Below are 14,283 nucleotides of genomic sequence, written 5' to 3'. Positions count from 1 at the left end.
CTTAAATGGCACAAAGTTTCCATGAATATTGCTCAACCTCAACATGTCAAACAGAGAAAGTGAAAGTACTGGGTCTAAAGGTAAATCATAAAGTTCCCTGAAGTGAAGGATGCATTCTCCTCCAGGAGACGGTGAAGCGGAGCCCCAGCCGAGGCTCTCAGGAGTCGGGGCCGTCGCCATCGGGGAAGAAGGACAGCGAACTGGAGGTCATCCTGAGACGTAGACGCAACAAGGCAGGAGAATCTGGCTCAGGAGGTACATGCACACCCGGGAGAGTGATCCTAATATGTCTTAATTTAAATACGAAAAACAAGAGGTGCAGATACCACGAGTATCTTGCACGAAAACTGAAAGAAAGAAAATACAGCAATTGTTAAAACGTATGTAATCTCTTTTCCTCCCTGCTATGTTATGCTGACTCATCTCACAGTGGTAGCCTTATTGTAGTTGGTCCATGTGTAAGCATTGCAGAGGTCACAGTTTTGATTTCAGCTGGGAATGAACTCTAAAAAATGTCATGGTGTGAGGGAGAACCAGTCTGAACTGCTGTGTTTGTGTGTGTCCAGTAGAGGGCGATCTTCACCTCAGAAATAACAAATAACGCACACTGTGTAAAGAGGTCAGATAACTGCAGACATGGATTTATCTTCTTTTCTGTGATTGATTGACCTTGTCTGAAAAAAACGAACCACAACTGGTTTCAAAACAGCAAAATATATTGATTCAGTAAATGACTGAGGCGAGTGTAAAGGGAGCAGTATATTTCAATTGAAAGAAAGGCTACTTTAATATAAGTCAAAAAGCAACCTATAGAAAGGGATCAAAAACTGAAAGGTGATTTTATTTTTTTTCATCAGCCCGACAATCAGGCTGGTTCTAGAAGTTGTTTGAATCCTGTTTTGGATCTTTGTTACACATCCTCTTTCTCTTATTTATTTATCCTTTCTAGATTTTCATTCAAAATTAACTATGGAACAGAAAATACATTATATAGATTTCTCTCTTTCTTCTCCAGATGAGCGGGAAGGCCACATGAGTCACGTCTCCTCCTTGGACAGTCTGAACGGGAGGCGCACCAGCAGCGACTCAGGCAAAGATCCAGAAGCACCGAGGGTGGGCTCAGAGAGACGGGGGTCAGGACCGGGGCCTATTGTGGCCAGGCGGAAGAGCTCAGACACAGGCAAAGAGCCCAGGGTGGGCTCCTGGCAGGAGAGGAGGTCCTGCAGCTCGCTGTCGGAGAAAGAAACAGCAGAGTCTCCGGTCAGCAACGGCTGCATCAACAGGTGAAGCATCAGAGACGGGAACAGCACCGGGGAGAGGGAATGTAACTGATGTTTATTTTCACTGAAACATTAGCAATGTTGTTGTTTTTTCTTCTCAAAAGTATCTCATGACACCTTATTTATTTCACATTCATCAGAAAAATCTTAATTGAAGACATAAGATATTTCAAACTTTTCTTTGTTTTCAGAAGGACTCTGAGGTTTCCCTCATGTCCATTACCTTTGAGATTACAAGCACAAAAAAACTAGCAAAACCAACAGCAAACAGTTGACATTTATTAAAAAGCCATTGAGATTAAATAACGGTTACAGTTTGAAACAAAGCGGCTTGAAATCCAATTCCTAAATCCTGTAAGAAATGGGCTAACTTCGATCCTTCCAGACATGACATAACATAACGTCTTGATGGGATTTGAGTGTTTGCAGTGTAGAATCTCTGAATGTCTACATTTTTGAAAAAGGGGACTACTTTTTTTTTTTCTTTTTACAAATTCAAATAGGTACAACATTTTTTGGAATTTCTTCAGTATTTTGCTGATGATAGAAGCTATGAGATGAATCCTGCAGCATAGTTTTAAGGGTCAAATGCCCCTGATCAAAAGTTGACTATAAGGTATTTGCCACCGAAAGGCTCCGATAGTTACCCTGGTGTCTAAAATCATCTTAGATTTACCTTTTTTTAAAAGAGTAAGATCCTTACTGGACACTATGAACAATCTAAGCCTGTCGTTGGCTAAAACATGAACCTTCAGTGGACACATTTGTCATTTCGCCATATCAAAGTAGAGTCCAGGTTGAAATATAACAAGGTTTTCCGTTTAGTGAAAATAAATAGAAACACAAATAGACAGTAGTCTAGATAGATTGTGTAGATAGTATTCCGCTGAAAGACAATATTTCACTGTTGTAAGTCTCTGACTTTAGCTGTTTGTGTCTCTGCTCCAGTGTCGGGGCGGACGATCAAAACGTCGCTGAGAGGTGCGTCCAGTCGAATGGAGTCGAGCACACTGGAGCCGGAGAGGACGCACACGTCACTGTCTGCGACGTTCCCGTCAACGGCAGCACGGACGCAGAGTGCTAGGATGGAGGACTCCGAGGATCCCAGGCTTGGTTCTGTAATCTGATGCATTTGATTAGCTGAAGAGACGATGATGTCATCGATATGCTCGCTCAGATCAGAAGGTTTAAGGTGCGATCACACAATGGCGCTTTGATTGATTGACTTTTTTAATGTTGTGTTTTCCACATTTAAATAAACCATTTAAAATATAGGGTTAGAGTCTGTGAAATCACAAGACTAACGTAGCTTTTAGCTTCAAGTATTTCTGGTTTTAACATGCTGTGTGTGAGCGCACTCTAACCTGTAAGCCATTGGAGAAGCCCTGACACCTCAAACAGGATGTATCCGTCACCTGTTAGTAGATGAGAGATATTATCCTGACGACTCTATGTCTTTAAAAATGTCAAACCACGGTGCGCTGATGGATATTTTGCGCTCATTATCTACAGAGGCTGTGGGTTCAAATTTAACCTCGACCCTTTGCTGCATGACATCCCCCCCACTCTCTCACCTCCCAACATTTGTCTCTTCAGCTGTCCTATTAAAATAAAGGCAAGATAGGCTAAAAAAAACCATCTTTATAATAAAGTACAAAACCCTGATTACAATTATTGCACAGTGATAATTGTCCACAGTATGGATTTATAGCTTAGAGAATCTAAAGGTTAAACAAGTAAAATACCTGAAAAGAGTAAAAATCTTTCTCTTTTTTTGTAGATTTTTACCACGTTTCTGATCGTGGAGCTTTCTAAGAACAATGCAGAGGATTTTTGAGTCGTGTAGAATCAGTTCGCTAGCCTTTATTCGTTGCATCACCGTGTTAGCTTGCATTTTCCCTGGCAAATCGATTGTCGAGGGGCAAAACGGCCATCTGGGGGAGCCGCCTCCTTCTCTCGTCAAGTTTTCAGAGTGATAATTTTCAGTGGTCAGACAAGTATCTCCCTCCTGATGAGATAATATTTACATCAGGAAGTATGCCCTGTGTATGAGCTGAAACATAACCTCGATCTTAGATGCCTGTTCGGAGTGTTAAAACCTCAATAGAATTGCACATTAAGGGGGATAAAATGACACCGACATTTCAGTCAGGTTAGGGCTCTCTCTCACAATGGCTTATATTTGGTAAGTAGAGCTTTTATCCACCTGCTGTACATCGCTTACAGAACACTAACCTGTGTGTCCTGGAGGGCACGCTGACTGAACTGTATGAGGGAAAGCTGCACTTGTTTTGCACAGAACCTCAGTTTTTCTTCAAACACTTCAACTTGTACGATGACTGCAAAGCTTTAGGTTGATGTTTTTTTCTTTTGTTTTTTTCCTCTCAGTTTGATGCACAAATGATCTGTTTAATGTCACTTTGTGTCATCAGAAGGAATGCACTGTACTGCTCGGAATCAAGCTCTCAACTTCTTCTGCTTTTCCTTAAACTAACCCCCCAATCTTGACTCCCAGGTGTAGTCGAGGTTGCACGTTTTGATGCATCACTGGTCAAAGGTTAATGACTCCTTCTATGGCACTGAAACATATTTTGCTATTTGGCTAAATGAGTTTTTACCAAGTCCAGAGTAAACCTTTGAGCTCTAAACAGCTGATGTCTTGAGCCCTAATTGTGCAGCCTTGACTTCAGTGTGCAGGTCCGCAGAGTATTTTAATCATGAACTTTCTCTGTTACGTTCAAAAAGGAGCAAGGCTGAGCGAAACAGCTTTTACATCCAGGGTAGAAACAAATCTTCCAGAACGTTTCTTCTGCTGCTGCTGCTGAGGCTCCCATCCAGGTTTCAGCGTGACGACTATCAGTGTGTTCAGCGTGCGAAGGTGTCAGGTGTAAATCCATCAAAACTGAGAAACAGATGTGAGTGATGTTGCAAGTTAAAGGGAAGAGAGCAAGATATTTCTCCAGTTACAGCAAAGACAATAACACTGTTCAAGCTAAATCACCTCTAACAACAGAAATGTCTCAGGGTCCGATTGGACAAGGTATGGACCGAAACGTTTGACAGGAAGCCATTTTTTTTAAACTTGTGGTTAAATGAGTAAACATCTTTTAGGAATGAGGTGCTTGTGTACGTTGTCTACCTCTCCACACACACCAAATCTTTAATCCCACATGTCCTGACTTACATTTTGGTGTGAAATCTACTGAGATACTTGTTGTAGTCCCTCTTATCTGGAGATGTCTTCCACACGCCTTTCCTCCACTGAGTGCAGAGTCACATACTCACATTTTCTGCGACACCCTCGTCGTTTCTGTAGTCGCTCAAAACTAGCTCACTGTCACATCTCACCGTGCATTCCTTGACTTTTTTTGTAGGGCTTACTGTCCATATATATATATATATATATATATATGATGCAACCTAAGGAACTTTTAAAAGTATGCAATTACATAAGGCACATTTGTATGATGCGTTCCCACCTTGTCATTCTTTCTAATAACACAGATTTCCACATTTAAAAGTGCATTTTGTTCCGTCCATTGGGTGTCTCTTATTGAAATGCAAAGGACCAGGTGTTAACAGACTGTTAAGCTGCACATCAAACAACCCGTCAGAGTCGTCAGTAATACCACAGGCCTGAATATTATGCATATCGAGGCCTTGCCCTGGCCTTCAGACGACCTGCAGCGGGGCTCTACTTTAGCTCCTTTCACTGATTAAATGTTAACCAAGTGTCGTCTTAACAAAGGGATTTACTGACAGTGTGGGTGACTATAGGTATTGTGTGTGTTTGGGATATGAATAGAGTGTTTTTTAAAATGTTGATTTTCATTTTAGCATCACTTGAAATAAATTGCAATTGAAGCTTGAAGTCAGTCTTGTTTTGTCTTCATTTAAAATAAACCAGAAAAATAAACTGATGGTAAGTATAATATCCAAAAGAAAACAGAACAGTAAACGCATTACAGTCTGACTTTCATTTTTATTAAATTGTCTTGGAAATGTCTTCCTTATTTTGCTTATTTGTTTTGTTTGCGATTCATTGAAATAACCCTTTCACACACTTTTTATTTGCATCTTTTTGGAGTTGATTTTTATGCACATCCCTCTACATCTAAAATATAATACAGTGATAATAGAATAAGAAAAAAAGTTTTAATTTAGCCCATTTTTAGTTCATTTCTATTGATATTTCTGATCAGAATAGTTTTTTATTGCTAAGTACATTTACATATACAAGGACTTTGTCTTGGTGTATTGGCGCGAAAGAAAAAAGTAAAATATGAGATATGAGAATATGACATAAAATGATATGAGATAATATGTCATATGATTTAAGGCATAGAAAGAAAAAAAACTTTTAGGCTTTCTCATATATTTTTTCTAAATTCGTTTTATTGTATTGTTTTTAATTTGCTCTGGGGAGGGTAGGTGACAAGATGATACACACTCTCGTACAGCAGGTGGCGGTATGCACCTTTAGACTCCGCACTCCAAAGCAGCAGGTGGCGACACTGGTCACACACAACTCTAAGTCAACCACCGCCGCATTTCAAGATGGCGTCGCAGTACTACCAAGAGATGCAGGAGAGCTTCAGAAATAACAACAAAAGTCGTGAGTTCCCGGCTCACACGGCGAAAGTCCACTCGGTGGCGTGGAGCTGTGACGGGAGGAGGCTCGCCTCCGGCTCCTTCGACAAAACAGCCAGCGTGTTTGTGCTGGAAAAGGACCGATTGGTGAGTCGATGCTAACATGCTACTGTTAGCATGAGTCCAGTGAACGAATGAATGGATACGAGCACGAATTAAACTCTACCAAGAGGCAATAACACAAACTACTAACTAATGGTTGTGATATTTCACAGACTTGTACCTACATGTGTGCAGTCTTGTAGTCTAAATCAAAAGCAGCCATAAACATTTAGTTTCTAATGTATGGATTGGTTAGTCATCACATTATTACTTTTTGTATCGGCTCTGCACACTTTTATTTCTCTATTATTATGTAAACACTTTCTCATGTTGTTGATCCAGAGCTGTCTGTCTGTGCTTGTTTAGGGCTGAGGGATTAGTGTTCATATGACCACTTCATTGATTCCATTTCTTTGACTTGTTCTGTCCCCTCAGGTCAAAGAAAACAACTACAGAGGTCACAGTGACAGTGTGGATCAACTCTGCTGGCATCCAACAAACCCCGATCTGTTTGTCACAGCGTCTGGAGACAAGACCATCCGGATATGGGACGTCCGCACCACCAAATGCATCGCCACTGTCATTACTAAAGGTGAGTGGAGGGACCTCCATGACGGCGAGACGTGGCTCAGGTCTGATCCACCCACAGAGGCTTTCAAATGAGCTGAGAGGAAGGAGAAGAGAGACCTGAATATCATGAACGCAGCTATAAAAAAAGAAAATGACAGCAGTGTGAGTGTGGAAGAGTGGAAATGTGGAGCCTGAAGTGTAACAGCAAGGACTCCAGATGCTGGTTTTCACAGTAGACGGTCTGAGTTACACCTCATCCCCGCTGTTTCATCCCTGCTGCTCTGTGTCTCTCAGTCCAAAGGAAAAGACGCTTATAAAGTCAAACCTTTAACTAGAAATGAATCACTTCTGGAGGGTAAAATCAGTGATTTTATGGCGGTTCAAATAATCCTACAAAGAGATCCGACAGAAAGGTGGTTGGTTTGCAAGATTTTTCCGGCTGGTGGGTAAAAAGGTAGTGATCAATTAGTGTATTATAAAGGTAAACTGTTAAAGTGTTGCCCGTGAGAGAGATGCTATATGAAAAAATTGTGTGTGAGTATATGTATTTATTTATTTAAAGGGGAAAACATCAACATTTGCTGGAGCCCAGACGGTCAGACCATCGCTGTCGGAAACAAAGATGACGTGGTGACCTTCATCGACGCAAAGACGCATCGCTCCAAAGCAGAAGAGCAGTTCAAGTTTGAGGTGAATGAGATCTCTTGGAACAACGACAACGACTCGTTCTTCCTTACAAACGGCAGCGGCTGCATCAATATTCTGAGGTAGGAACCCAACATAGCCAATCTCTGGAAAAGTTGAATTTGGCGTCTGTCACTTCTGTACAATTTCCACACACGCACAAAGTGAACGTAGCTCCTTCTTTATGAGAATCTGTGTGAGTGCTGTGCTCACAGTCAGATCTCACACTCTGATGCCTGTCAGCTGCTCGGTGAAGCCACAGAAGAACAAGGCTGTGATGTTCAGTACTTCACTTTGGGATTTTTACCAAAATTTGACCTCAAGCAAGTTCAGCTAAGGTTTTCAAAGATTCAACTACTTCTTTTCAATTATTATTAGTTTTTTTTTTTCTAGGCTTTTTCTGCCTTTATTGTGAGAGAGAGAAAGTGGATAGATACGGAAATCAAGAGAGAGAGAGAGAGAGGGGAACGACATTCGGGAAAGGGCCTCAGGCTGAAGTCGAGCCTGGGCGTTCCGCTTGAGGACTGTAGCCTCCATACATGGTGACGCGAGTGCTGCCACTGCGCTACAGGTGTCCCCTTAAATACTTTTTATACCAAGTTTATGAACAATAGTAGTATCAAAACAATGCATTCACATGGCTGCCTTTTGTTTTCTTTAGTTTCAGTCATTGCAGCCTACTCGTTCACTTATCTTTAATCAGTGGTAAGCATGAACTGAAAAAGGTGTCTCTTAAATCCTCCATGGATTTAACCCACACAGGTACATGAAGCTTCACCTTAAAGGTCAACACTTCTCCTTTAAGTTAAAAACCCAGTTATATAAAACTCAAACGCTCTGTGTGAAACAATGAGGTTAGAGCGCGCTCACTTTAGTCCGGTCTCTGGTGCAGGTGTCTCAACAGTCAAACACTAAATGACCATTGTGTTCGTTTGCAGTTATCCCGAGCTGAAGCCAATCCAGTCCATCAACGCTCACCCCTCCAACTGCATCTGTATCAAGTTTGACCCCACAGGGAAATACTTTGCCACAGGAAGTGCAGACGCTCTGGTCTCTCTGTGGGACGTGGAGGAACTGGTGTGCGTCCGCTGCTTCTCCAGGTCAGTCTGACGACACTCCACTTTCATCAGAAATAAATGGACATGACAATAAGCAACAACTGGCTGAACTCTTCACCTGTCGCTGTGATGTTTTCTGATGTGGACGTTTAGGTTGGACTGGCCAGTGAGGACTCTGAGCTTCAGCCATGACGGAAAGATGTTAGCCTCAGCCTCCGAGGATCACTTCATAGACATCGCTGAGGTGGAAACAGGTCAGTACCACGGACACTTCCAACCAAACTCTCTGGGATTCTGCACTCTAACAATGCTCAATGCATGTCAAATATGAACATTTTGTTCCCTTCCCCGTGCTGTGGTTTTGTGCAGGAGAGAAACTGTGGGAGGTTCAGTGTGACTCTCCCACCTTCACCGTCGCCTGGCACCCCAAGAGGCCGCTGCTCGCCTACGCCTGCGATGACAAGGAGGGCAAATACGACAACAACAGAGAGTCGGGCACAGTCAAACTGTTCGGCCTTCCCAATGACTCCTGAGACGGAGCACAGTTGTTTGTTTTTCTGGTGATACTAGTGAGCTTGTATTCCTCTGATGCAGCGTGTGTGTAACTGAACTGAACGTAAGACGAGAAAAGCATGCATCGTGCTGCTCGGAGGATTCAGTGCTTTTTAACGCAACACAACAGTTACCCTTGTCCACCAGCAGATGGAGCAGCTCCCCCAGCTTTCCTTTAAACCGCTCGTTCCCTGTTTTTACACACAAGTAAAAAGACAACTCTCCAAGGGCTGTAATATAATGATTTTTGTAACATATGCATTTTTTTAATATTAAAATTGGTCTCTTTATAAATTGTCCGTGTCTTGATCTCTGATTTCATAACGTTATCTATTCTCACATATTAAAAATGAAGTTATTGTAAGAAAATATGCAGATTTAAGTTTGCAGTTATAAATGATGTATTATATCTGTCAAGGTTGTAGGGCTAAACGGTCAAATAATTATATTAACCATGTAGGCTCTTACACAGATTATTGATATATTATAATGTATGGAGTAGCTTTATGACTGTGTCATAAATGCTGGAGCACATGGCACGTGTTTTTATGTTAAAGGCCCCAGCAGAGCAAGGACAGGAAAACACAAATGTAATTACTCTGGTCCTTGAACCAGGTGTGTGTGTGTGTGTGTGTGTGTGTGTGTGTGTGTGTGTGTGTGTGTGTGTGTGTGTGTGTGTGTGTGTGTGTGTGTGTGTGTGTGTGTGTGTGTGTGTGTGTGTGTGTGTGTGTGTGTGTGTGTGTGTGTGTGTGTGTGTGTGTGTGTGTGTGTGTGTGTGTGTGTGTGTGTGTGTGTGTGTGTGTGTGTGTGTGTGTGTGTGTGTGTGTGTGTGTGTGTGTGTGTGTGTGTGATTGTGTGTGTAATACAAAAGAGACTGTGAGGGGAGGTGAAATAAACATACACACCCACACAGCATAATAAACAGGTTGAAACCCACAGCCTACATATAAACATGTTTGCATCCAGAAAAAAAAACACTCCTACATTCTTCCTCCACAAACAAACGAGCTGAGCAGTAAGAATAATGAAACAGGAGAATGTGTACAAATACACGACATTTAAATTTCCGAGCAGCATACTGCGCCGATGCTCTGAGAAGACGCTTTGGAGCATGGAAAATGACTTTTCACACATGACTGTAGAAGCGCCTAAAGTTAGGGCAAAGGTGTGTGCTGTGAGAACAGTTGGCATAGCCTGGATTTATACGGGTGTCCATGGCGAAATTAAGTGAGTAAACCGGCAAAAACTCATCCAGCTTTCAAAAATCCGCGGTAACGTCGAGTGGCTACAGTGATGTAGGCTACATCACGATGTAGCTTAACTTTCTTTTTAGTCAGTCCATGATAGGCTGTTGCAGTGTAAATTCCCATCAAACACAATCACACCATTGTTTGTTTATATTTTTGATGGTTTACTGATAAAGAATGCAACATCAATGCAACATCATTTGCATCTATGATAATATGATAAGTTAAAAAAAAGAAAAAGATCTGTGCCTCAAGTGTGGGGGGGGGGGGGGCACAAGCTATTATGCGGGCGGGCCCGGCCCCCTATGGCCCGCCGATAGCGACGGGTATGTGTAGTCGTACCCGTTTGTCGCCTCTGCGCTTGAGTTTGTTCATGACAGGGACATCGTCTGTTTTGTTAATGTTTTCTTACATAAAGACGCAACCCGGCCTTAAACATCGGCGGACAGGGAAGCTGCTTAAGAGGTCTGAGGTACTCAGGTATGCATAAAAGCCTTTAATACATCAGGGCTACAGATTCGTAAAAAAGCCATACTGGAGGACTGGGGTTTGAGTCCTGAGAGTTATATAAATGAAAATGGAATCATTTGCTTTTTCCAGAGCCTTGATGTGCTTCCTGAACTTAACCAAATGATGAATAAACTTAAGCAAAAGGACAGCTGCACATTAATCACATGTAAAGCAAGACTCCAGATACCAAAGAGTAGCTTCTGAGAACATAAACACCATTATATTAGGTCATTATTTCGTCATTTGAAGGCTAGATTACGTCATCATTGTGTTTCTTTTGATGCGTTTCTTCTATTCTTTCCCCCTTCCTTTTCAGTGCCCTGCTTTAATAGATAAATAAATTCAACAGACATTCCCCTGACAGTAGGCCGGTCCGTTTTCTCTGGACCTCTTAATCTCCCTTTTGTCGTGACAGACACATGCAGGCAGCGCAGTGTGAGCTCAGAGACTCGTGGCCCTCTGCCCGGGCCGGTGACAGGTGGCTGCTCCCTTTGTCCAGAGCGTCAGACCAGCAGGCTGCAGGATGTTTCAACTTGCAGCTTCCTGTAATCTTTGGAGGGAAATCACAAGGCAGCAATGCACTACTCAGTCCCAACCTAATTAGCTTTAATTTGGTTCATCTTCATTTGAGAGAGCTGCACAATCCATGATGCTACAATAGGCCTACATATCTCTCTTTACTGTTTTTTTTTCATAATAGAAATAATTCAAAACATAAAGTCCTTATGTTTGAGTTGTTCCTCCAAAATGTCAGAAACAGAGTGGTGGATTCCTAGAGATGTTGGTGTAAGAAATATTCTGTTTTTGTTTGCTTTGGTTGCTCACATGCAAAGCAATCGAGTCAAACTCCCGTCTGTTGAATTTAGCATCGTGTGCTGATGTGGCTGAATGGCCCTTGAGCGTGTTGTCCCATCAGTCTCCAAGCTGATCCCAGCCGTGATTTATTGTAGCGCAGACATTGTGAAGAGGTCATTCAATATCCATGGATGTGATTGCCTGAGAGCATTGTGGGATAATAAATCAAATACAGCTGCCTCCAGGATCTCCTCCATCCGCTTGTCTCATTGTGTAAGCAGGAGGGTCTTTCTGATTTCACTTTTTATGGTCTGTTCGACATGGAGCAGCCTCACTGTGTCACTGCCATTGGTCAACAAATCACTGCTGGTTTGGCATTTTGATGTGCCTTCTGAGCTCAGTAAATACACAGACAAGTATTAGATAGTACCCCAGTGTGTATAGTCTGAACAATACAATTAACCTTTTCAAGCATTTGGGAAATTGTTTGTAACTTTAATATAAAGAGAGCAGGTTGCTCTGCTTGTAACTTTCTCCTTCTTCTCTCGTCTTAAAGTCAGTGAACTCTCGTCTTCCAGAATGAAACACGTGTTTATAAGAAGTCAAATACACGCAATCAGCAAAGAAAAAAGGCAATTCTACATTATTTAAGCGACCATAAGTGTTTACACTCGTTTTCTAATTGAACTTATCTTGTATGGTGTCTCAGGAAAAGCCGTGCAAAACTGCTGTCATGGCGATTTGAACACTTCAGTAATGAGCTGAGTCAGTCATGAGTGAAATAAAGGATAGCGGGGACAATATTGTGCCGAACATATGTATTTCCTCATATCAAGAGGACACAGACATAAGATGGATTTCCTGTTTTTAGTTTAAACAAACCAAGTGTTGCTTTTTATCATTTACTTTGGACAGCATCACTAAGACTGTAGTCAGCGAATCAGTGAGGCTGAGACACAAAACCAGTAAATGTCATGTTTGGTGTGATTGGGAAGTTTTTGGTGTCACTGAACATGTTGTTGAAAGTTTAACTTACTAATATAACCAAGCACATCATGACTGATCATTGTGCTCATGTCACTTTAGAAGGTTATAGTTGAATTGATTTGGATAAGAATCCATTAGATTTTTTATGTATTGTGAGATTTATGCTATATTGGAGTAATATTAAAATGTTACTTCAGCTCCCAGGAATTCAGTTATCAGACACAAAAGCATCCTTTCAAGATAGAATAAAGTCAGGAAGATCGAGGAAGGGGGTCACTTGAGAAAATTATATATTTTGCAAATGTTTTCAATGGCTTTATTGTATTACAGTATCTCAACAGCAAGGACATCCTCCAGCTTGTTAATATTAATGCCTTCTTAATGTGCTTAACATTTCAAACATGAAGAAAATTCAACAGTGCCAGATTGAAGCGTGAGGCGTACTCCAGGTTTCCCTCTGATCGATCATCTCGTTCTTTGAACAGCAGCTTTTCCCAAGGTGATCGCCCTGCGTTCCGTCAGCAGGAGCTCAGATGTGCTCAGGCATGCTGATCAATCCGTTCAGATACTAATGCTCTCAGACGAGGGTTTAAATATGAGCGTGTGTCGTTTGCACATTTACATACAGTTTGTATCCCTCTGAGTGTGTATTCATGTGTGTTGTGGAAGAGCAGCTGCGTGCAGCGAGATAATCAGACCCACCCGTCCATTTGCTTCAGTCAAAACGAATTAGTCTCTGGATCTGTTAAAGGGCACTTCCGCTGTTCTGGATAATTGTCGTGCTGCATTGACCGGAGGCTTCCCGATTGATTTTTGGAGTTTTGGTGAAATTAGAATCTTTTGTGCTCTGTCACACTCTCTCCATCACTTGCACTTTTTTTCTGCAAGGTGACTTAATGTCAATTTTCTCTGCCTGAGGAAATAAAAACCAATACAATCAAATTGGTTGGTGCTCCTGGATTCAAACGTCCAATAATTGCCTAAAATAACTACATAGACAAAATAGGCAAGACCAAAAACCATAACTGCGCGTTGGCATACTTTTTTCGAGGTTAAAAGTCAGTTGATTCGTTCCTTTGTAAATGTTTCCTTTCTCTTTGTGTTAGTCAGTTTTCATGCTTGTTAGGTATCATTTAGGCAGAGATAGCTTCTGAATCATAGCACTGTTCTTTGCAAAGTTGGTGATTATCTTTTTCAAAAATCAAAGTAAGTTGGACTTTTCATCAAAGCCATCAGCTCCCATACAGATGTGTGATTTAAAGGGATACTTCACCCATTTGCATGAAGCTGTGTATCATTAGAGACATGGTAGTGTTGAATGGTCTTGAATCCAACCCTTATTTTGCCCTGAGACGAGAAAAATATGTTTTTCTTTGCCTGGAAGTCATGTGATGCAATATGACGCTTTTTGCATCACATGAAGAAAACTTTCAAGCAAAGAAAAACACGTTTTTCTCGTCTCAGGGCAAAATGAGGGTTGGATTCAAGGCCATTCAACACTACTACCATGTTTCTAATGATACACAGCTTCATGTAAATGGGTGAAGTATCCCTTTAACCTTTGACGCTGGAATGAAATTGAGTTATAGGCACAGTGTGATTTAAAATAGTTCCAATACAAAACATAAAACTGCTGTGTTGCTCATTTCCAGTTCTTGTCCCTCACTGGGCTTTTGGCAAGGGTTGTATACAACAGAAAGCAAACATTTTTCATTCCTATTAAAAAAAAAAAAAAGTAGCCGACAGTTGTTGACTACCTAAAAAAAGAATTTAGATATTGACAACTCGAATTAAAACTTATGTTACCTAAAACATATGTATAGATTTAAAACTGGCCTTTTCCAAAAAAATTTAGCATTTTTGTCATGACAATATAAAATAATGCAAAACTACATTGGACAGAAATAA

The 14,283-nt window shown here is 41.4% G+C and overlaps 2 protein-coding genes across 2 annotated transcripts in view; both read left to right on the top strand.

Annotated features, from left to right (window-relative positions):
- The window catches only part of shtn3 (shootin 3), a 28,073-nt gene extending 24,734 nt beyond the window's left edge, over positions 1–3,339 (top strand). Inside the window, exons 16-18 of the mRNA XM_079351704.1 lie at positions 126–255; positions 1,016–1,283; positions 2,229–3,339. Of these exons, the coding sequence (XP_079207830.1) occupies positions 126–255; positions 1,016–1,283; positions 2,229–2,364 (534 nt within the window). The 3' untranslated portion in view covers positions 2,365–3,339. The remainder of the gene's footprint in view (positions 1–125; positions 256–1,015; positions 1,284–2,228) is intronic.
- A 2,434-nt stretch (positions 3,340–5,773) lies between these two features.
- Positions 5,774–9,130, top strand: thoc3 (THO complex 3). Its single transcript, XM_079352188.1, has 6 exons — positions 5,774–6,017; positions 6,408–6,564; positions 7,105–7,309; positions 8,165–8,326; positions 8,438–8,538; positions 8,654–9,130. The coding sequence occupies exons 1-6, from the start codon at positions 5,838–5,840 to the stop codon at positions 8,815–8,817; spliced, it is 969 nt and encodes a 322-aa protein (XP_079208314.1). The 5' UTR covers positions 5,774–5,837; the 3' UTR covers positions 8,818–9,130.
- The last annotated feature ends 5,153 nt before the right edge of the window (positions 9,131–14,283 follow it).

Source organism: Symphodus melops (assembly GCF_947650265.1).
Source record: "Symphodus melops genome assembly, chromosome: 9".
NCBI classification, from domain to species: domain Eukaryota; kingdom Metazoa; phylum Chordata; class Actinopteri; order Labriformes; family Labridae; genus Symphodus; species Symphodus melops.
The sequence above is the reverse complement of the archived record's forward strand: the minus strand, read 5'-3'. Positions and strand labels throughout refer to the sequence as shown.

Excerpts from the sequence above, each read along its gene's own strand:
- thoc3 (XM_079352188.1), top strand. The coding sequence starts at position 5,838 with ATGGCGTCGCAGTACTACCAAGAGATGCAGGAGAGCTTCAGAAATAAC. Across the intron at positions 6,018-6,407 it reads TGCTGGAAAAGGACCGATTG|GTCAAAGAAAACAACTACAG; the intron begins GTGAGTCGATGC and ends CTGTCCCCTCAG. Across the intron at positions 8,327-8,437 it reads TGCGTCCGCTGCTTCTCCAG|GTTGGACTGGCCAGTGAGGA; the intron begins GTCAGTCTGACG and ends GTGGACGTTTAG.